Source organism: Chrysemys picta, chromosome 1 (assembly GCF_011386835.1).
Source record: "Chrysemys picta bellii isolate R12L10 chromosome 1, ASM1138683v2, whole genome shotgun sequence".
Lineage (NCBI taxonomy): Eukaryota > Metazoa > Chordata > Testudines > Emydidae > Chrysemys > Chrysemys picta.
The window spans coordinates 70,084,271-70,107,055 of NC_088791.1; the positions used below are offsets into that span (position 1 = coordinate 70,084,271).

Here is a 22,785-nt window from a genome sequence, read left to right on the forward strand (position 1 = left end):
GATTCGGAGCTGCCCTGTAATAATTTATTGATACTGTACATTGGCCTGGTTACTGAAATGTTTTCTGTATGACTATATTGTTTAACTCACTGGGGGTCAGTCTGGGATACAAGCAAGAAGGAGGAGATGGCTCCTGACAGCAATCCACCCATCAACTGACGGGTTAGAGTTGTTAAGGGCCAATGCCAGAACTGTTATTTTTGATTATATTAGTATTGACTATCTCAGTCTCCAGATGACCTACAAAACTGGTTCTGACTAGGAACAACCAAAGACCCAACTAACACAGAACAAAAAAAAAAAAAATCTCTGGCAGGATTTAAAGGGGCAGTCTCTCAAGAAAAAGCCAGCAGCTGTTCAGGGGAATCTAGCAGACATAGGAACCTGCCATGGGTGTTTGAAAGTTATGTCTCCCTTGGTTACCATCAGCAGATGGCAAGATAGATGTGTGTAGGCTGCTTTAAAACCTTTTTTCCTTCAGTACTTTGTTTCTACTGCTAAATAAACAATACATTTATTTTAAGAAGTCTGTGTGGTCACTATTTACTTCTGGCTGCAGACTCCCAAACTCAGTAGGAATTGCAGGGTAACAACAGTTGATACACAAGGTACCATAGCCCAAACCTGACTAAAAGCAGGAGAATTGCAAAATTCCACCCTGGGGTGGGTAAAGGCTCTAGAGGGTGAGCTCACAGAGACAATCAAGGGAACAGAAGTGCAGTTAGTCCTGTAACCCTAATGCCCATTTATGCTTCAACATTCAGAGGTGCTAAGCATTGCAACAAAATGATAGAAGAATCATTTCACAGGAATTGTGGAAAGAACAATGGACTCTGAACAGAAAGGTTTCTGGAGCTAAAAGAACAACCTTTTCCTACAACAATAGTAGAGTTGTTCTTGAATGGACAGAGGAACGAATTCCAAACTCAGTCTTTTGGACCAAATGTCATCTAGAAAGCCCTGCCACAGACTTGTCTAATCTGTCATTCTGACAAATCTTGACACCTGATGATACTCAAATGGGGAGACCACCTAAAGAACAATGCTAGAACTGTTACACCCTTTTCTATGGTTACAGGACTCTAATCAACCAACCTGGAGAAACTCTAGTGTGGCTGAGATCACCAGAATTGTGTGGTTATTATTATAACTTGTATTATGATAATATATGGACACCAGGGTCCCATTGTGTTGGGCATTGTATAAATAAAGAGCCAATCCCTGCCCCAAAGAGCTTTCTGTTTCCCCTCACACCAGAAACATAATTTGACCAGATCAATTAATGAAATTTCCTGGTTGAGTTCTGTCTGGATACCAAAAAGTACCGATGAGACTAATGCAAGAAATCCCACTTAACTACACATCTTTTCTGATGCCCAGGCTGTTAATATAGGTTGCCCAGGACCATATGAAGGAGAAGCCCTTGCATCAAGGAAAGTGTGTTTTTTGCAGGTTCGATGGAAGGGGGTGAAGGCACAACTTTGCAAACTGGACCACCTGCATGTGGCCCAGGAGTTGCAGACTGAGATTGCAGACTGAGGCAAAGATGGCTAGTTGTCTGAAAATGGTCAGTAAGCAGGAATGTTCTTGACAGCATGGAATCTAACAGAGTCCCAATGAACTCTATTTTTTGAGTGGAAGCCAAGATTGACTTTACGGTGTTTAGATGAGACCCAGACAGTCGAGCAAGTGCAGTGTGGTGCTAATTTGAGCAAGAACTTGCTCTCTGGATCTGCCCCTCAGTAACCAGTCATCCAGATACAGGAAGATGTAAAGCCCCTTCTTCCTGAGATACACTGTAACGATGACCATGCATTTGGTAAAAAACACAGGGGGCAGAAGATGGGCTGAATGGAAGCATTGTGTACTAAAAGTGGCATTCTGCCACGATGAACCAAAGGAACTTTCTGTGGCTTAGTAAAATCGCCATGTGAAAATAGGTGTCCTGAAGGTTCAGAGCAGCAAACAAGTCATTCTGAGACAATGCAGAGAGGATAATTGATGGAATGACCATTCAGAACCTCATGTACTGGATATATTTGTTGAGTCCACGAAGGCTGATGATGGATCTTACTCCTCCCTTGGATTTGGGTATTGGGAAGTACCAGGTATTCTGGTGGAACTCGTCCACTGCCAGCACAGAGCAGACCTGCTTGAGGAGCAGTATCTCATGAGAGGGGTCACTGAAGAGGGATGGAGAGGAGCTGGATGGCATAACCCAATCTGATGGTGCTTAGGACACAGCTGTTGGTAGTAATCAAGCCACAAATATTAAGAAAGTGGGCCAGCCTGTCCCCAAAGAAGTGAGATGAAGACAGAGAAGCAACTACTGGAACAGTGCTCTGGACCCAGGAGTTAAAATGGGAACTTGGAATGTCGACCGGTCAAACCCCAGGGGAGGGTATGTGGACTGGTCAAACCCCAAACTGCTTTCTCCTGTTTCCGGGGATAGTTCCATTGCCTCGGAGGAGGGAAGAACATGCACTGTGGCTCCTGCTGTTAGTCACCATGGTGGCGCCTCTGCACTGCCAGCGTGTACACCCCCAATGACCACAGGTAGCCCTGCAGTCCTTGAAGGAGTGCAGTGTCTCATCAGTTTTGGCCAAGAACAGCATCTGGCTGTCGAAGGGCAAATCCTCAATAGCTTGCTGAACATTGGGCGTAATATGAGAAATATGCAACCAGCCCTCCTCATGACGACCGCAGAGAGCATCATCCTGGCCAATGTGTCTGAGCCATCAAGCAGATTGCAAGGACATTTTAGCCACCAAACAGTCCTCATTGACAGAGGTCCGAAATTCCTCCCGTGAGGCCTCAGGCAGCTGGTCTTGTCATACTTGGAAAGCTAGGCTTGCTGGTTAGCAATTTGCATCTGTAAGGAAGAGGAGGTATAAATCTTTCTGCCCATCAGGTCCAATCGTTTAGAGTCCCTATCCTTGGGGGTGGACTTAAACCTGCCCTGCTGGACTCTGTCGTTCACCGCAGTTACAACTAGGGAATTTGGGGCCAGATAGAAATAAAACCCCATAAATCCCTGCACGGCAATGAAATAGCGCTTCCCCATGCACTTATCCACAGGCGGTACTGAAGCCAGGGTGTTCCAGAGGGCCTTAGCCAGTTCTAGGAGCACATCGTCGATAGGGAAGGTGACTCTCCCAGGAGAAGACAGCTGTAAAATGTCCACCCATTTGTGGGTATTCTCCTGTAAGAACTCAGCTTGGATACCGAGGGAAGCAGCTACACATCTCAAAAGGTCTTGGTACATCTTAAAAATCCTACAGTACCAAAAGGGAGGATGAGTCAGGCAGCACAGCATCATCCGGAGATGAAGACAAGATCTTTAACTGAACCAAAGCTGGATCCTATTCCAGGGTTTATGGACCCAGACAGGACAACTATGGTGGCTCCACACAGATAAGGACCACCAGTGCCTGGGCCTGCGGTGGAAAGATGGTCACGACTGCAGACCTGGCCAGCAATCTGACTTTTGAGCGAGATGAGGAGTGTGACCTCCTTGACCAAGGAGCACCCCATGGATTCCATGGGGGCCGCTGACATGGATAAGGCATTGGTAGCCAGTAGGCGCCAGGCCAGGGACCTCTGAATGCCCAGGCATACTGCAGAATGTGGGGAGGGTCGTGAACTGGATATAGGGTTCTGGGAGAGAGCCTCTGTGAGGAGAAAAGCCGCAAACACTTCCCTCATGGTGGAAAAGCAAAGGAGAAAGGGTTTAAAACTTCAGTACTTGCTCATTAACAATATGAGCTGCTGCCTTACAAAGGGGACACTAGCTTTTGGGGAACCAAAGTCTCTGAAGTTTGCAAGACTTATCCCTGAGCAGGCTGTGAGGGGTTCTCCTCTCCAACCAAATCCTCATGCTCCTGATCAAGCCTCCCATGGTGGAGTCAGGCCATGTCTACACTACCAATCTGTGTCAACAAAAGTGATGTTGACACAATAAAAATCGCAATTTCATGTTCACACTTGCTCCCTTTGTTGGCAGATCGCATCCACAGTGGGGCCACCATCATCGACAGTGTGAGCAATGCACTGGGGGTACCTATCCCACAGTCCTTCTCTCGCTAGGCGTTGTGGGACGACGGAGCAGATTGCGGTGCATTTTGGGACAGTTCCAAATGTCCCATGATGCATTGCTTTCTGTCCCAGCACTCCATGGGCTTCCGGTTTTCTTTCGCAGCCTTTTCTCAATGGCCCTTCTTTGCTGTGTACCTCAGCATTTTTGTGAGAAGGGATGGATCCCGCACTGCTCTCCTTTGCTCTGTTGACTGTCATGAAGACAGTGGAGTTAATCATGAAGTTCCTAACTGAAGAAGACTCGCAGGCGCCCGACATTCTGCATGATATGGATAAGAGCAACCCTAGATTGCTTTTGGCATTCACAGAGCAGATGCATAGGGTAGATCACCACTTTTGGGCTCGTGAAACAAGCACTGAATGGTGGGATCGTATCGTCATGCAAGCGTGGGATGATAAGCAGTGGCTACAGAACTTTCAGATGCGGAAAGCCACCTTCCTGGAGCTGTGTACGCTAGAGCTCGCCCCAGACCTGCAGGGCAAGGACACCAGAATGAGAGCTACCCTCTCGGTGGAGAAGCGTGTGGCAATTGCTGTGTGGAAACTGGCAACTCCAGCTGACTGTTGGGGCTGCATTAATGCAAGTGTGCAGGGCAATAAATCGCATCCTGCTACAAAGACCGTGACTCTGGGAAATGTGTGTGAAATAGTGGATGGCTTTGCAGAAATGGGTTTCCCTAACTTTGGAGGGGCGATAGATGGCACTCCTATTCCAATTTTGGCACCAGACCACCTTGCGACAGAGTACATCAATAGGAAGGGGTACTTCTCCAGGGTGTTACAGGCACTTGTGGATCACCGTGGGCATTTCACTGACATCCACGCAGGGTGGTCTGGGAAGGTGCATGACCCATGCATACTTGCCTGTACAGAAAGCTGCAAGCGTGGACTTTCTTTCCTAACCAGAAGATTATGGTGGGAACTGTTGAAATGCCCATAGTCATCCTGGGGGACCCGGAGTACTCCTTTCAGCCGTCACTCATGAAACCTTACACGGGACATCTGGACAGCAGTAAGGAATGGTTCAACCACAGGCTCAGAAGGTGCCGGATGACAGTTAAATGTGCCTTTGGCAGATTAAAGGCGCGCTGGCGATGCCTTTATGGCAGGTTGGACCTCACTGAGGATAATATTCCTAAAGTCATAGCCGCGTGCTGTATGTTGCATAATCTCTGTGAAGCTAAGGGTGAAAGGTTTGCTCAGGGGTGGAGTGCTGAGGAAGACCGCTTGGCCGCTGATTTTGAGCAGCCAGATACCAGGGCTGTCAGAGGAGCCCAGAGGGGAGCTATTCGAATCAGGGAGGCTTTGAGGCAGCACTTTGACAATGACAACTGGTAACATATCTCTGTATGAGTTGCTTCAATGTTACATGCCATGTAGTTTTCCTTGGAGGCAATGGTGACATTTGGGGCCTTATATTCCTGTAATAAAGTGATTATAATGCCTGTGCATGTATTGGCAGTGCCTGAAATCTCACCTTGTAGAAACAAAATAAAGATAATTTACTATTGTGAAAGTCTGCTTTTATTGCACAAGAAACAGCACACACAAACACACAGATGCTTGGCAGGAAAGGAGGAACCAGGGAAGGGCAAACTTTCACAGCTGTGAGTAGGTCCAGCTATCATTGTGAAAGTTGTCCGAGGGGGTGAAGTGAAGGGGAAACTGAGAAGTCCCGGAAGGCGGAAAGGAATGTGCAGGCGGAGTTGGGGGCGGGGGATGGAAAAGAGTTCTGAATGTGCTGCAGTGGAGGTCGAGCACTGATTTGCTCAGTCTGTGGCATTATTAAGGCTTTCAGCATCTGAGTTTGCTCCTCCATAATTTTTAGCATCCTTAACAAATGCATGGTTCCCTTTTCTGTCCTGCCATTTGGCTTCCCAGCACTCCTTTCATTCCCTTTTTTCTGCACTGGAGCACTGCAGGACCTCCTGGAACATGTCTTCTTTGCTGTGTCTTGGGCGTTTTCTTATCTGGTGGAGATGATCGGCTGGGATGTGTGGGGTGTTCCTGAAGGCCACATCTGGTGAAGCACAGAAGCGAGATTGTTAAATTCAGCATTGAAACATTTCCGTTAAATACATTTTTTGCAACACTGTCATCACTTTCTCACTGACCCTAGCCAAGCACACATCTCTGCGAACACCCAAAGCATGGTGAGTTTTGATGGGTGGGGAGGGAGGGAGGGAGCGCGCTCCACATGAGGAAAAGAGCACACACTCTTTGCAAGTGTCATGGGGCAGCATTCTAGGGAACAAATTCTAAAATTCTCCCACACTTTTTCACAGGTGGGGGTAATTCTAGCAGACATCTCACTGTTAAGGGTAATCAGGAAAACGAGAGTACATCTACTCCATGCTTGTGGCTTCCACCCTGCTCCCTATGCTGCTTGCCTATGTGCCGCTTTGGTCCCTGCACAAGTGATAGCAGAATGGCATTGGAAATTTTCCTACAATGGGGGAAGGAACAAAGCTGCTCTGCCACGGAACCTTCAGCAGAGGATTACTGAGTACTTCCAGGAAACTTTCCTGGAGATCTCTCTGAAGGATTCCCATGAGATCTTGGTGCGCATCAACACCCTGTTCCACCGCACTGATTAGCTACACAGGAAAACATCCAGCTCATAGAAACACAGCCAGCCTCCCACATTTCTATGCCCTAAACCCACCTCCGCGCTACACAAGCCACAACCACTTACCAGGAGTCTCATCTCCTGCTTCTTGCTCATCAGAGAGCGACTGTTGAGACTGGCTAGACATCTCGGGAGTGAAGAACAGTTCCTGGCTGCCTGCCCCACCGGGCGACCCCGCCGGGAGCTGCACATCCTCATCTAACTCCACCTCTTCCTCAATAACTTCGTCCTCTAAGTTTGGTCCTCTTTCTGCCGCCTCCGTGCCCTCCAAAGTATCCATGGGGCTCTTGGCAATGGAGATGGGGTTGCCACCGAGGATAGCATCCAGCTCCTTACAGAACCGGCAAGTCTTAGGTGAAGCACCTGAGGGATGGTTTGCCTCCCTCGCCTTATGGTATGCCTGCCTCAGCTCCTTTATTTTCGCTCTGCACTGCAGCGTGTCCCCATCATAGCTCTTCTCACACAAACTTCGAGAAATCTGCCCATAGATATCCCAATTCCTTCGGCTCAAGCGCAGCTGGGACTGCACAGCCTCCTCTCCCCATATACTGATCAGATCCAACAGCTCTGCAGTGGTCCAAGCATTTGCTGCGATAACCCACCATGGTCACCTCGAAAGATGCGATGAGACCTCTCCACACCGAGCAAACAGAAAATGGAATTTAAAAAATTCCTGGGGCTTCTAAGGGGTGGATGGTTATCTATCTGGCTGCAGGGCAGTGGAGTTCAAATTGCTGACCTGAGCGATCAAGAAGGGCACTATGGGACATCTCCTGGAGGCCAATGAAAGCGATGAAATGAAGCGTGGTGTCTACACTTGCACTTCATCAACAAAAATGTGGAGAGAAAAGACGTAAGTCTCTCGTGAGGGAGGATGTATTCTGTCGCCAAAATGGGGCATTCTCCCCGACAAAAGTCGCCTCGCAGTGTGTACACACTCACTGTTTGGGTCGACAAATGGCAGTTTTGGCGAAAAAACTTGGTAGTGTAGACAAGGCCTCACAGTTTTGGGCAGAAGTCAAGGCCCTACATGCCTATCCAATGAAAAAGCCCCCATGTCCTGGCAGTATGAGGGTCAGTGACTTATGGCAGCAGAGCATATCTCCCCTAAAAAACTGCCTATAGCACCTCCTGGACTTGGCTTAATGCTTGCACTCTGCTCCCACACTAGCCCTTCTCTGAATTCCAAAGGTGGGAGGCATTACTATTAGTGCTGAATGAGGAGAGAAGCTGTGCAGCAGAAAGAATATATTCATGAGGTGCAAAATGCCTTACGTGAGTTATCAACAATTAAACTCTTGTCCTCCATTTTGTGAAAACCTTGCTATAATTAGAAGGAAAAAATAGCTGTAAATATCATATCGATATACTGTATATTACTGGACACTACAATATACAGATAAGTTGTAAATTCTAGGGGCCTGTTTCTCATTTACAGTAAGGCCCCTTTCCACCATGGCAGTGTAATGGGGCCCTAAAGTGGGTATTAGTGTAATTGAGAACAGGCTTTATATAGCTAGGCATTTTGATAGACAACATGAAATTTATAGCAATAGTCAATTAAGTTCTAATAAAGTCTTTAGATACTGAATGAATGTCTTAATTGTGGCATCGTTATTGCTTTGATAGGACAGGATGATTTAAATCTTTAAATATATGCTATAGGCTAACATTGACTCTTCACCATAATTTCAGACAGCAAACTCCATGAAAGTACATCTTAAAATCACTTAATAGAATTAGAATTGTTCAGACCACACAGTAATGGAATCATAATCTTCAAACAAAATTATTTGTATATTGACAATGAAATCCAGAAACCCAAAGGAAGGCATTAAATGTACATGACAGTTTACTTTTGCAGAGATATTTAGCTGAGAGTCCAATTTACAAAATAATGTACATTCAATGATTAGCCATTCATCTAGCTGTTACAAAAGTGAAATAATTTTTTTTTTAAAGTTCCCTTATTTTAGTGTATGAAACAAGTGAATTTATCAAAGCCTATTTTGAAAGAATAAATGTAGGAATTCCCCTTCAAGAGAGGTTTTCCACTGTAGAAATATACTGACAGGTTTCAGAGTAACAGCCGTGTTAGTCTGTATCCGCAAAAAGAAGAACAGGAGTACTTGTGGCACCTTAGAGACTAACAAATTTATTAGAGCATAAGCCTTCGTGGACTACAGCCCACTTCTTCGGATGCATATAGAATGGAACATATATTGAGGAGATATATATACACACATACAGAGAGCATAAACAGCATAAACCACTAACCACTAACCCAGGAACCTATCCTTGTAACAAACCCCGATGCCAACTCTGTCCACATATCTATTCAAGTGACATCATCATAGGACCTAATCACATCAGCCATACCATCAGGGGCTCGTTCACTTGCACATCTACCAATGTGATATATGCCATCATGTGCCAGCAATGCCCCTCTGCCATGTACATTGGCCAAACCGGACAGTCTCTACGCAAAAGAATTAATGGACACAAATCTGACATCAGGAATCAAAATACTCAAAAACCAGTGGGAGAACACTTTAACCTGTCTGGTCATTCAGTGACAGACCTGCGGGTGGCTATATTACAACAGAAAAACTTCAAAAACAGACTCCAAAGAGAGACTGCTGAGCTAGAATTGATATGCAAACTAGACACAATCAACTCCGGTTTGAATAAGGACTGGGAATGGCTGAGCCATTACAAACATTGACTCTATCTCCCCTTGTAAGTATTCTCACACTTCTTATCAAACTGTCTGTACTGGGCTAGCTTGATTATCACTTCAAAAGTTTTTTTTCTCTTAATTAATTGGCCTCTCAGAGTTGGTAAGACAACTCCCACCTGTTTATGCTCTCTGTATATGTGTACATATATCTCCTCAATATATGTTCCATTCTATATGCATCCGAAGAAGTGGGCTGTAGTCCACGAAGGCTTATGCTCTAATAAATTTGTTAGTCTCTAAGGTGCCACAAGTACTCCTGTTCTTCTTTTTAGAAATATACTGTATCTCCAAGCTGTATTACATTTCCATCCTGGATTTCACTGGGCATAAGGAAGAGAGGAAACAAAGAGAGAAAGGAGGAGTCCTACCTCACATCCACAGCCCACCCTCCTGCAGCAGCACCTCCTTGGGATGAGGAAATGCTGCTGCCCCGGTGGCTGAGTCTCCTTTCTGTGGGGAAGGGGAAAGATCCATGTACAGAGTTTCTCTTAAGGACACAACCAGTCCCTACATTCTTAGTGAAACGTATTAAGATTACTCACATTTCATTATGAAAAAGTTATAGATGTTTATTCAAGTTATCTTCTAAACCAGAAATGTCACTCAATGCTCATTAGGTACACTCCAAAGTCCACGGCCGGCGCTTCCACTAGGCGTCCCTAGGCGGTCACCTAGGGCGGCAGGATGTGGGGAGCGGCATTTTGCCGCCCTTTGCGGAATTTCGGCAGCGAGGGGCTTCACTCGCTCTGGGACCCGCCACCGAAGTGCCCCGAAGACCTGGAGTGGAAGGACCCCCGCCACCGAGAATGCAGCTTCAGAGGAGAAGCTGCCGCCGATTACTGTGGAGGAGCGCTGACGCCTAGGGAGGCAAAAACCCTGGCGCCGCTCCTGCCAAAGTCAGTGACTCAGTGGCAAAAAATATTAAATCCTCTAAGTAACATTCTTAGCCATTCTTTGCCACATTCAGCCATGCTGGTGAAGTCAGCGAAGGGCCAAATCTAGCCAAGATAGTCAAACCTTTATTAGTCTGCATTGACAAAGATGACAAGGACTAGAGAGAGACTACATGGTTACATTCTCTGGCTTTCAGGTTTCCCAACCTGGCACCATAAGAGGTATCTTATTGTTAGGGAAATGCACCAGTTACATCGTATTCCTTTCTTTTCTTTCAGTTTTTTGGCTTTCCTTCCCTTAAGGTAGGAAGCGGAACGTTTATTCTTTCAAATGAATTAATCAAAGCTATTACCATCAGAAAGATAGGTTTTAATATATGATTTCTATCTAATTTGTCTTTAAGTTCAAGTTCAGCACCAAAATGCAGAGAATAAGACCTTTAAGGAACAGAAATCTTTTATTTTACAACTGTTCTCTCCCCCCCCAATAAACTGTTAAAGGCTCCTTTGTATGTTAATTCAAAACCATTGGTTCAGATTCTAGTTCTTTCTAATAAGAGCCTAAATGCAGAAACTTTTAGCAGCATGAATAAAATGTATTTGTTTAAAGCTTGTATATAAATTCTTCATTTGGGAAGATATTTGCAAAAAAGGAAAACTAATCAGAAAAGCTAGTCTATTGCACTTACTTTAGAATGTCAATTGCAGCTTCATCAATATTTGAGACACGAAGGGTAAGTATTGGGTTCTGTTTAATGCTTTCTGGAAGGCTAAGATTGCAACTCAGAAAAGTCAGGTTAGCACCCTGTAGGTAATAACAAATGAACGATTTACAAGCAAGTTGTATATTCTATAAAATATATATACAAGAAATTCATGAAGAACTAGAATTTTTAAAATTTTAACAGAAAAAAGTGCTATTTTAGGATACAATTAGAATATGGTACAAATTTCTAGTTCAGTATTGTATTTGTAATTTAAAACACAAAACATGAGATTTTAAAAGTTAAGAGAATCAGTAAGTCAAATTCTATGCTAGCAGCTGTACTTATATGGAATGAACATGAATTCCCATCAGAATTTACATGTCTGCCACATACCTAATGAGATCTAACTCACAACTTTGTTCTCCTTGGTCATCAGGGCCCCCTTCCCTTTCACAGTTACTCACTTTTGTAACAATATATGTTTACAAACCCTTTCCCAGCTGCAGCTTTGTGCCCTCTGGTGGAAAAAAGTAGAACATGCAGCCTGTTTTGAGACTACCACTGACATCTCTAGTATTTGGCTGGGTGCTTTTATATAGGACATGGTCCAGACTAGAGCTGGGAGTGAAAGGGTTTTCCCAGCCTGTAAAAATCTAAGATTTCAATGCAATTACTGTTTCACAATATAAAAAACAAAAACCTTTCAAAATTTTTGCAAAAAAAAATGAGAGCATCCACCCCAGAATAGTAGCCCAATGGTTAGGGCACTCATCTGGGATATGTGAAACCCCGGTTCAAGTCCCTGCTCTGCCTGATTTGGAGCAGGGACCCAAACCTGAGTCTCCCACATCGCAGCTGAATGCCCTAACCATTGGGCTATTGGCTATTCTGCGGGTCGATCTCCCTCAACATTCCATCCTAACCTGAGAAATCAGTTTCAAATAAACTTTCACTGAAATTGACATGTTTCCACAAAAAGTTTTGGTTTTGACAAACTGGCATTTTCCAACGAAAAATGAGTTAGTTGAAAATTCCCGACCATCTCTAGTCCAGACTCTAAGACTTAGGGCCTCAACCAAAGAAGCTGAAGTTAATGGAAAGACTTCCATTGACTGCAGCATACTTTGGATCAGTCCCTTGAATGCTAGATTAGAGTCATTGCTTCAGCCCAGAATTCAAACAACCCAAGTGGCATTTCCAAATCATCAGCAAAGTTGATATATTTTCAATAGAAAAATACTTACAACATAAAAGTCACTAAGATCATATTGTTGTCCTTTTCTTGGTCCATGCTGATGACTATAAACTCCTTTCTGAATGAAAGGTAAGGCATTTGTTCTGTGAGATGATTTAAAATAAATTTAAATAATTAAACTTGAAAGTAAATTATTCTGGATATATTCTGGAGAACTTTTTCTTGAGAATTTTTAACAGTTATTTATCCTACCTATTTTTTCCAAACTGTCGATATTCATATACAGTAAGAGATCTGTCATACATAAAAAAGAATCCAATCAGCTCTCTGCAAGCATCACGCCCATTCCTACAACAGTAATTGAAAAGCAATATTAGAGTTTTGTAATCTATTTCAATGTAATCTATTTCAAACTGAAATGGGATGAGTATATCACTATTTTGAAATATGCATCTTTAGTAGCAGTTCAATGGCAAATGCCCTACAATATTATTATAATCATTATTTTAAGAATATTACTGGTTTTGATTGCTTTAGTTTAATTTGAAATATTGTTCAATGTAGCTTATGGATCCAGCCATATATCTAAATTAAATTTTAGGCTATTTGTCTAAAATGCTTTCCATAATCCACATTCAGAAAGAGTTTTCACAACTCAACCAACAGATTACATGTATTAGGACCAGCTATGTTCATCATGATCTCTGAAACTAATGGGCTGAATGCTCAGCTGCATCCAGAAAGCACTGGCTGCAGCAAAAGACACCAGAAAGGAGTCCTTTATGTAACCCTGATTCTTGGGTCAAATGAGACTCAGGGCTGTTCTAAACTATGTCAGCATATAACTGCCCCTTAAGAAAATTAAAATTACACATATGTCTGTAATGTACAATAGAGCCCAGCATTGGACTATTTTTAATCTCACTCCCACCCGCTCCTACTATTATGGAGCGGGTCCTGTGGGACCTGCGAGATCCCAGTCTCGCTGCAAGGCTCTACACTAGTTCCACACAGGGCTCTAATGTACATATTATAAGCACATACTTCTAAACAGATGTGGAATATACTGCAATTATTCCAATATGCAAAAGAAAATAATTCATTACTCACAGGTTTAAAAAGGAGTTCTATGACATTTATGATTACCTTGATATAATTCTGCCATCAAAGCGTAACTTATTAGAAAGCACATTTTCAGTTAATGCTGATCTGGTCCTTATTCTGTTAAAAGAATTCATGACATTTATCAACAGATATATTCCAAAAATGTAAAATTTTGCATTAAATATCAATCATTTCTAGAACTACCAATAAACCTGCATTGTGGTAACCTAGTTATGAGTTGATCCAGGTTACTCTTTGCAGTTGAGTCATAAAGCAGATGAAAGAGCTGGAATGCAGGAAGAGCAAGTCTGGATATCTTTGGGATTAATGTTATTGTCACGGGGTGCTCCACTCACTGCAGGTTTGGCGCCTCCTCCTGGTCACTCTGGTGATTAGCTCTGGAAGACAACGCCTCAGTCCACAGTTTGCATGCTGTCACCCTGACTCTGGTCTGCAGCTCCTCTCGCTCCAGGACCCACAGCATCTTCTTTGTGACTTAGCTCTCCAGCTAGATCACTCAGCATTCCCCATTCCGGGATACAGTCCATCAGCAGTCCTCTCATTCACTGCCTCAGTTCTGTGCCACACACTCGGCAGCTGCTAGGGGAACCCGGGTCTGCCCTCTTCTCCGGGTTTCAGTCCAGCTCAGCAGTTCTGGGCTTCTACTCTCTGGCCTCACTGCTCCTGGACTGCTTCCTACACCATGGTTCCCCTTCTTTCTCTGGGTGTACCAGCTCAAAAGCTTCCTCCTTCTTCCCAGAAAGTGACTTCTGCCTGTCTTCCGGAAGCCTTTCCCAGCAGCCCCCCAAGCATTCCTCCCTCTTCCCAGGGAGTGACTGCCCTTTCTCAGCAGCCGCCATCTGTAGCCCCCTACCTGGCTTTATAGGCCCTGCCTGTTCCTGCATAGGTGGGCCTGCTTGCAATCACTTAGTTCTCTGCACCCTGGCTCCTCCTCCAGGTACAGCCTGGGCAGTTAATTGGCCACCTTAACCCCGGTCAGACCTATGCGGGGTGGACATCCCATCACTGTTATTTAGTTGTGCTAAGAAGAGTTACAAATCTGTTGACTCTTTTTCTTCATTTTCCTTGGCTCTCTCAAAGAAAACCAATGCTGGAAAAGCATTACTCAGAAAAATTGTCCCTTAAGAACTTAACAAACCTACTTTATCTCAACACTGAAGTGGCATTCAATACTGGAGCCTTTAAGTTTAAGATTTTTTTTCACATTCTACATGTGCTTTTGGTAAATCTTTACACTCAAAGAATCATCAGGAAAACATCATTCCCTGAGGCAGAAAAGGCACATTTATCTGTGACAGCCATAGTACCACTGCAGGAAGGCATGGCTTGAAGCCATTGGATTCAGCCATAGTAGTGGATAAAATACATGAAACGGCATGAGGAAGGCTTAAAACCAAAAACAACTAAAGAGACAAAAAAAACTGTCAAAGTGTAGCAATAACTAATATTAAATATCATACCTCCAAGACTGCATATATAAGCAAAAATCCCAATCTTTCCATGAAGTGGGGCTGATGGGGCTAGCAAAGGCCACCCTTGAGCTCCTGCTTACTTCCTACAGTGGTCAGAAGTAAATGAACAGTTGGAGCTGTGCACCTTTTGGAGCACGAGAACACATGTAAGATGTGTGTGAAACAGACAATACTAACTAGAAAGTTCCAACCTGGTTTATCCCAGACATACAAAACAGACATAATGAAGATCATACAGGCAGTACTCAAAGAACTCACTGATCTTGTTTTTGCATCTCTAAAACTGGATGGAACAAACTTTACTACACTTGGCAAAAGAAAGAAAAAAAAAAAAAGAGAGAAAGAAAGCAAGAAAGACCAAACACGAAAAGTTTCAGCCTGAAAGGAATCGGTTTTGCTAAAGTTACGACTGGTTGAAATTACAGCTATAAGCCCATAGCTCAAAAAACTCCAAACCACCACCGCAAAAGAAAACTTACTTTGTTTCATGTAATGTTCTTTTTCTAAAGCGCAATGGTGCTGTCCCAAGACCTGCAAAGGTCCAATCTCTCTGGTAAGTACCAATATTTGTACTTTGCTCTGGGTCACTTATTACAGCCCTGACCAAAAAAAATAAACAAAGCAACATTACTCTTTGGCAAAAGTTCTCAAACTGGGGAGCGTCCCTTCCCACGTGTGTGCGCGGAATGTATTCTGGGGCACATAAGAAACTATGGGGGGGGGGAGAGAGGAGCTACTGAGCACTTCTTACCCACAGCAATTAATAACTAGCAAAGCTGATCCCTCCAAATATATCAGGTCCTCAGATGCAGGGCCGGCTCTAGGTTTTTTGCTGCTCCAAGCAAAAAAAATTTTGGCTGCCCCCCATCCCAGCCCTGGGCTCCTCGCCGCATCCCCCTGCCGCCCCAGCCCTGGGCTCTCACACACACACCCCCCCCGCACCCCTCTGCCGCCCCAGCCCTGGGCTCTCCCCCCTCCCCCACACACACACCCTGTCGCCCCAGCTCTGGGTTCCCCTACCCCCCCCCCACACACCTCCTGCAGCCCCAGCCCCCCCACCTGCACCCTCCCTCCGCCGCAGCCCTGGGTCACTGGTAACTTGCTCCCAGGGCAGGTCATTCAGCAGGAATTTTAGATGTGCACAGAACACAGACAGGATTGGTTCCCATATGGTTACAGAACTGCAGTAAAGTGGAACAATTTTCAGCTTGTGTGATTGGAGGATATCTGGATGCATATTATAAGACTGTCCTACATAAATGAGGAAAAGTTGAGGTGCCTTTATTATTCTTTTGTTCCACTCTTTCTTTCTATGGGGAATTTGCCAATGCAATATCACTGTCTTCTTTTTAAAACAAACAAACAAAAAAAAGGCAATGGCTGTTGAAAATAGCAATTCCAGTCCTAATAACCACTGGGAAGCATTTCTTGCTCAATTTTATCCTACTTTTTCTACAGCAAGTTACAGTGGATCGGTATATTTGATTTGGGAGAAATGAAGTAACAGCCGCCCAAACTGAGCTTGAGCACTCCTGAATTCTGAGGTGTTCAGATCTGGAAGGCAGGTGCTGGGGGGGGGGGGGGGGGGCTCTAGGGCTCCGCAGGGGAGCATGGCAGCATGTATGCAGCAGCGTGTCTGGCGCTGCGCGAAGCCAGACACGCTGGTCTGAGTGGCAAAACAAAAAAACAAAAACAAAAAAAAAAAAAACAGAGTGCCACCCCTTGAAAAGTGCCGCCCCAAACACATGCTTGGAATGCTGGTGCCTAGATCCGGCCCTGCTTCAAGCACAAAGAAATGCAAGAATGGTCCGTTAGTGCACATCTTATTGTGTTTCATCACATATACTTTTAAATAAGAAAAAAATTCAAATGTATTTTGCAATCTGAAGCAGCACAAAGTTCTTTTCATTCCCTCTGTCCCCTGCAAAGGCTCTATCACTTTCCTGTGGTTCTTTCCAGAGACAGTCAATGCTGTTACTTATACTGCCTAGTGAGGGTCACCAAACAAAATCACAAGATCCTTCCTCCTTCAAGGCACTGAAATGCTGTCTACAGTGCTTCAAAGACCTGCCAACCCATGGGTGTTAACTGCCTAATTGTGTGACATTGTCCAATTCAATCTCTCAGAGCCAACTCCGTAAAACTGGAACAATATTGTCTTACTTCAAAGGAGTGTTGTACTGATTAATTCATTACTGTTTTAAAAATGTGAGTTTCTCAGAAGAAAGGCACTAAAGAAGTATAATGTATTACAAAAGGCACCAATGTATTTTGCAAAAAAGCATGCAGATTATCTCTCAAGAGTGTGCTACTGTAAAACACTAAAATTAGGGTGCAAGTGTTAACACATTTTTAATTCTTCTGAGAGATACTTAGATCATACTTACGGCATTTAAAATTAGAAGGTTGATCATTTTCATCACAGAAGTTTTACAAAAAAATTAAAGAATTTAAAGAATGTTCACAAATTTTAAATAAAATAAAATAATACTTCCTTTACAAGGTAGGGCACACTTTCAAATAATTGATTCTTCTACAGTGTTAACTTGTAATTATACTTTGTATATTCTCTTACCTAGATAACTGATCCACCATCACTTGCTCTACTACAGTTTGCTTTCTCCTCTCTTCAGCTACATCCTCCTGAAATGAAAAACCCATTAAGAGCCTATGAGATACAATAAACACTTCAGAAAATAAGATGATCTTCAGAAGAAGCAGTTAAGCAATATGGAATTTTCATATGTGTCATTTCACTATCTCACCTTATCTTTTTTTTTTTAAATCAAGAAAATTATACGGTGAATGAGGTTCAGTTAAATTAGAGCCATATAATGCATTCTGATATAGTTAAACTGTTTACATATGCACTAGCTCTGTGTAATTTTATTGTCTACATATAAAAGAGAAATCTAACATTTATGCAGAGGGCCAGATTTCTTTATATTTGCTCTCACATTACTTTCAGTAAGTGTATTATTTAAGTGGGACAAAGCATAAGAGAATCTTCCCTCCCCGTCCAATGTATCTTAGGAATCAGTGCAGATACAAATTATGATTTGAAGCAATGAAGATTTACCTCTACCAATTTGATTTTGTCTTGTGAAAGATTTTTTTTATGATTTATTGTCCACTCTCAATTATTTATTTGAAAGCAGGTCAGCTATGTGCTGGAATATTCTCCTCCTTGGATATATGACAATTGGAAGAGTCTTATAGGAATCACCCTATTCATTGGAGAGATTATCCCAACTATTCTTCCTTGCTGGCAGTGGGTTTTACTCTCTGGCAAAACCCTATCATTTAATATATATCCAATTTCTGAACTTCTCTACTGCATTTAGGTTTGCCCTTATTTCCGTGACATTTATATAGCTGGTTTTCATGGGAAGACAAAGACATTGTTCCGTGTTTTTTATGTAAACTCCCAACCCAATCTGCATGCCTGTGATTAGTTATCTATCTCTATCTTTGATCAGCTGTGACTCCCTTTATCTTAGTGCAACTCTATTTCACTAATGTGCTAAATACAGAGACAATCTGTGATTGAGAGAAGATTTCCCAGGTAGGCATTTTTACATGCGCAAGCCAAATTCTATATAGACCAAGGTCTACTATAGTTGAAGAGGATGAAAAACTGGTTGCCAATCAAACACCAGATCATTTTAAAGGATAATCACTAACTTTACCAAAATTGTTATAGGGTTAAGTTGTAAAGGGTTTAATTCACAAGTCTCCCAGTAAGTCAGTTTTCTCTCTGCATAGACCATTGTACATCGCCTTTGTGGGCCTAACCAAAGCATTTGACACAGTCAGCAGAGCCGGTCTATTTGCAATACTAGAAAAGATAGGATGCCTACCAACCCTGTTAAGTCTTATACGTTCATTCCACAACAACATGAAAACAACTGTCCAGTTTGGTGGGTCCACTTCGGACAGCTTTGAGATGAAAAACAGAGTGAAGCAAGGATGTGTTCTTGCCCCTACACTCTTTGGAATCTTCTTCTCAGTACTCTTGAATTATGCGTTTAAGGACATGAAAGATGGAGTGTATCTCCACACAAGATCAGATGGGAAACTCTTCAACCTGTCTCAACTTAAGTCAAAGACCAAAGTCAAAAAGGTGCTAACCAGGAAACTTCTATTCACTGATGCTGCCCTCATAGCCCATAATGAAGATCTACTACAAGAACTCAAGGAAGGCCTTTCAAGTGCTTGTCAGGCATTTGCTCTCACCACCAAGAAAATGGTTGTATTAGAACAGGGAGTTCCACAAGATCCTTCAATTACCTCAAATGCAAACCAGTTAGAAGTAGTACAAAAATTAAGCTATTTAAGTTCTACAGTGACTGCCAACCTCTCACTGGATGAAGAACTAAATGTTTGCATTGGAAAGGCTGCGCCACCTTTAGCAGACTAACTAAAAGAGCATGGAACAACTCAAAGCTTACCATCAAGACCAAAATGCTAGTGTACCAAAATGCTTGCATCCTCAGCACTCTCATGGTATGGTGGGGAAACATGGACAACTTATGCTCCCAAGTTTTCTCTTTAAAGAAAAGTTTAAACAGTTTCCACCTACGTTGTTTACACCGCATATTCAATGCCAAATGGCAAGATACAGTCACCAATGCAGAGGTTAAATGCGGATTTTTGTAAATCGGGTTTGCATTACCCGGGGAGCGTCTGTATACTACAGGACAAAGTGATAACTGCAAATGTAGTCCATGGAGCATTTCCTAAATGCCCAAAGATTTCCACACTAAGACTCAAGCCATGTGCATGTTGAGAAGGGAGAATCCCATTTTACAGAGTGAAACTTCAACATCTGAATTTCAATTTAATGCCAAAAGACATTTTTTCTTTTTTAGTGCATCCTTCATTCAGCTGTTAGAGAAATTCATGGTGGGTCTTTTACAAAGCTATTGAGACAAGTATTTGATTTCAATAGAGGTCATAGGACAAAAGGAAGGAACTCTACTGTGAACAAAATAGCCTTTTTATTTAGAAGGAATACAACTTCTCCTGCAAAATTCTAATTGGTGACATCCTGGAGCAAATCACACAAATTGTACCATGGTCTTCCTTAAACAGGAGAATTCTCATTTCACTCATTTTTATAGATCATTTAAATATTCTGCATAGTAAATATATACAAGACTTTATACTGCATTCATCACCATAGTATCTGAGTGCCTTCCAGCAGTGTGTTAAGCCAGGTGACCACACACCTGTTATGTATTGTTTGTTCTCTCATTCACTTCCCAGAGGAAGAAGCATGTGGAATGGTGAGCCTTGGTTTTGTAGGATGTTGTTGTTTTCTTAGACGTACCTGTTCCTATGTGTTTATGTTAAAGAAGGCAAGGTCAAAGAAATGTACATTGCACTTGGAGTGGAAGCTGGTGAGGTTTGTGATAGTCCTTGGTTACTCGGGGAGTTATTTCCAGAGTCTGTGACGACCTCCAGAGAAGGTCCTGTCTCCCACACAGATAAGCTTTACTCTTACTGTTGAGAGTTCCATTGTGTCAGAGGAGCAAAGTTGTTGACCAGAAGCTTTAAACAATCGTTTAGGTATCCTGGACCCAGGCTATGGAGAGCTTTGAAGATAAGAACCAAGACTGAACTTGGTTCAAAATTCTATGGGAAGTCGATGTAGAGAGTGTAGGGCAGGTGCAATGTGCTCAAAGTAGCCTGTGTTGCTGAAGAGATATGCTGCAATGTTTTGTACGTGGCATTTCCTAAGTGCTGACGGTTTCATGCCAGGCATATTGCATTGCTGTAGTCCAGCCGAGAGGTAATGGAGGCATGAATAACTGAGGGCGGGTCTTCACCCGCCAGGATGGGACAGAGTCTCACAGCCATTGTGATGTGAGAGCTCAGCATCAGCGAGGAATCCAAGAGTACTCCTAGACTACAGACCAAACTGACCAATTGTGGATGCAAACCTTCAATCAAAGACGACTGAATCATGGTTGCTATCTCCTCAAAATACTCCTCAAAATACAACTTACCTATACATTATTTTTGATACTGCAAAACAATGAACAGAAGGAAATTACAGAAAAACTTCCCTTTAAAAGTATGCATTAATAATAGTTACACTCAAAGGAAATGTTAACATACATTATATATTTAAGAATCTTTTTAAGGCTTTTTAAAAATAAATATGCACAACTGACAATAGGTCTGATATTTTCAGAAAAGAAAAAACCGTATGGATAAGAACTCAAATTATATATATTACATATTAAATCTCTCTCAAAGCACTAAGGATATGACAAACCAACTCTAAATTGAAATCCTAAGTTAAGGATGCCTTGGCAGCTTTCACTTTTTGTACTTATGTATTTTTGTATATGAGATATCCAAGTTCAACAACTATTTCAAGACCTTCTGATAGAATATTCTATGTGCTACAGTCCTTAATCACAACAGAGTGAGTTCAATACATCAGATCATCCATAAATCAAGCCTTTTTGTTGTTTTATTGGTGTAGTCCAGCAAAAAGTCAAGTACTGGAGGCTGCTGATCATTGCTGAAATAATCCTAAACTCAGTGTTTAGAGTTCTTGTGCTTTTTCTGCACATTTCTGACAAAAGATCACAGAAGAAATAGAAGAGAGTTCACCCAGTTAATTTCCTTGTCAATGCTAGATCATGTATGATTTAATTCAATATAAATATATTATGTAAACATTTTTTTTTTTGAGTACTGCTGACTCACCAGCTATTTTACATATTGTTTTTCACTGAATCATAGAAATGTAGGGCTGAAAGGGACTCAGAGGTCATACAGTCCATCCCACTGTGCTGAGGCAGGACCAAGTAGACCTACTATCCCTGAGAGGTGTTTGTCCATCCTGTTCTTAAAAACCTTCAAAGATGGGATTTCACAACCTCCCTTGGAAGACTATTCTGGAGTTTCCCTATCCTTTCAGTGAGAAAAATCTTCTTAACATACACATTTATACAAACATCAATGAGATTTTCTATATTTCTACAGCATATCAAAATTTATACCTACAAGCCTTGATATATAGGGATATTTATATAACAATTTAATACCATCCAGGAAACTTACAGCTTCTAACTTCCTTATGCTGTGCTGCATTGTGTAGGGCTTGCTTGTATAGCATTGCTGCAAGAGGGCTTTCTCATCAAGAGCCGTAAGATCATGATCAGTCCTGTCCTCAAGCTGTGGATCCTACAAAGAAATACACTGTATTCTACTTACAACATCATGGACAATCAATTGTAGCAAACAAAAATATTTTTCTTTGGTTTAGATCAGGGATTCTCAAACTTCATTGCACTGCGACTCCCTTCTGACAATAAAAATTACTACACAACCCCAGCAAGTCTAATTTCCACCCCTGGGACCCCATTAAAATGGTGTTGTGACCCACTTTGGGGTGCTGACCCACAGTTTGAGAACCGCTGGTTTAGACTTCTCTTAGACATTTCCTGCAGTTTTACAGAAGTTAACAGTGCTCTTAAGAGGAGATGGATGGACAGGGTAAATGTAATATATTTAGAAATGAAGGGGAAGAAATACAGACTTTTTTCAGAAGAATTCCCCAGAAGCTGAGTTGGGTTTTTTTAATTAATTATGCTGAATGCAAAGATCACGTTTTCATAAAACAATTACTTATGTTCTCAGGGACTGATTAAAAAAAAATCTGATTGTGTATTCTATAAATTCTAGAGGTCATCTAGTCCATCCCCCTGCACTGAGACAGGACCAACTATGCTTAGACCATCCCTGACAGGCGTTGACTAACCTGCTCTTAAAACCTCCAACAATGGAGATTCCACAACCTCCTTAAGTAACCTAGTGTTCAATTATCCTTACAGTTAGAAAGGATTTTTTCTAATATCTAACCTGAATCTCACTTGCTACAAACTAAGCCAATTACTTCTTGTCTCACCC

The 22,785-nt window shown here is 42.5% G+C and overlaps 1 protein-coding gene across 10 annotated transcripts in view; it reads right to left on the reverse strand.

Annotated features, from left to right (window-relative positions):
• Positions 1-22,785, reverse strand: part of CAPS2 (calcyphosine 2) — a 53,378-nt gene that overhangs the window by 13,127 nt on the left and 17,466 nt on the right. For 8 of the 10 annotated variants that reach the window (XM_065559041.1, XM_065559078.1, XM_065559062.1 and 5 more), the window contains 7 exons: positions 21,937-22,059; positions 17,432-17,499; positions 15,336-15,455; positions 13,406-13,480; positions 12,512-12,607; positions 12,309-12,402; positions 11,047-11,162 (listed from right to left, as the gene is read on the reverse strand). In XM_065559041.1, coding sequence (XP_065415113.1) covers positions 11,047-11,162; positions 12,309-12,402; positions 12,512-12,607; positions 13,406-13,480; positions 15,336-15,455; positions 17,432-17,499; positions 21,937-22,059 — 692 coding nt within the window. The remainder of the gene's footprint in view (positions 1-11,046; positions 11,163-12,308; positions 12,403-12,511; positions 12,608-13,405; positions 13,481-15,335; positions 15,456-17,431; positions 17,500-21,936; positions 22,060-22,785) is intronic. The other 2 variants (XM_065559059.1, XM_065559053.1) reach the window with 1 other exon arrangement.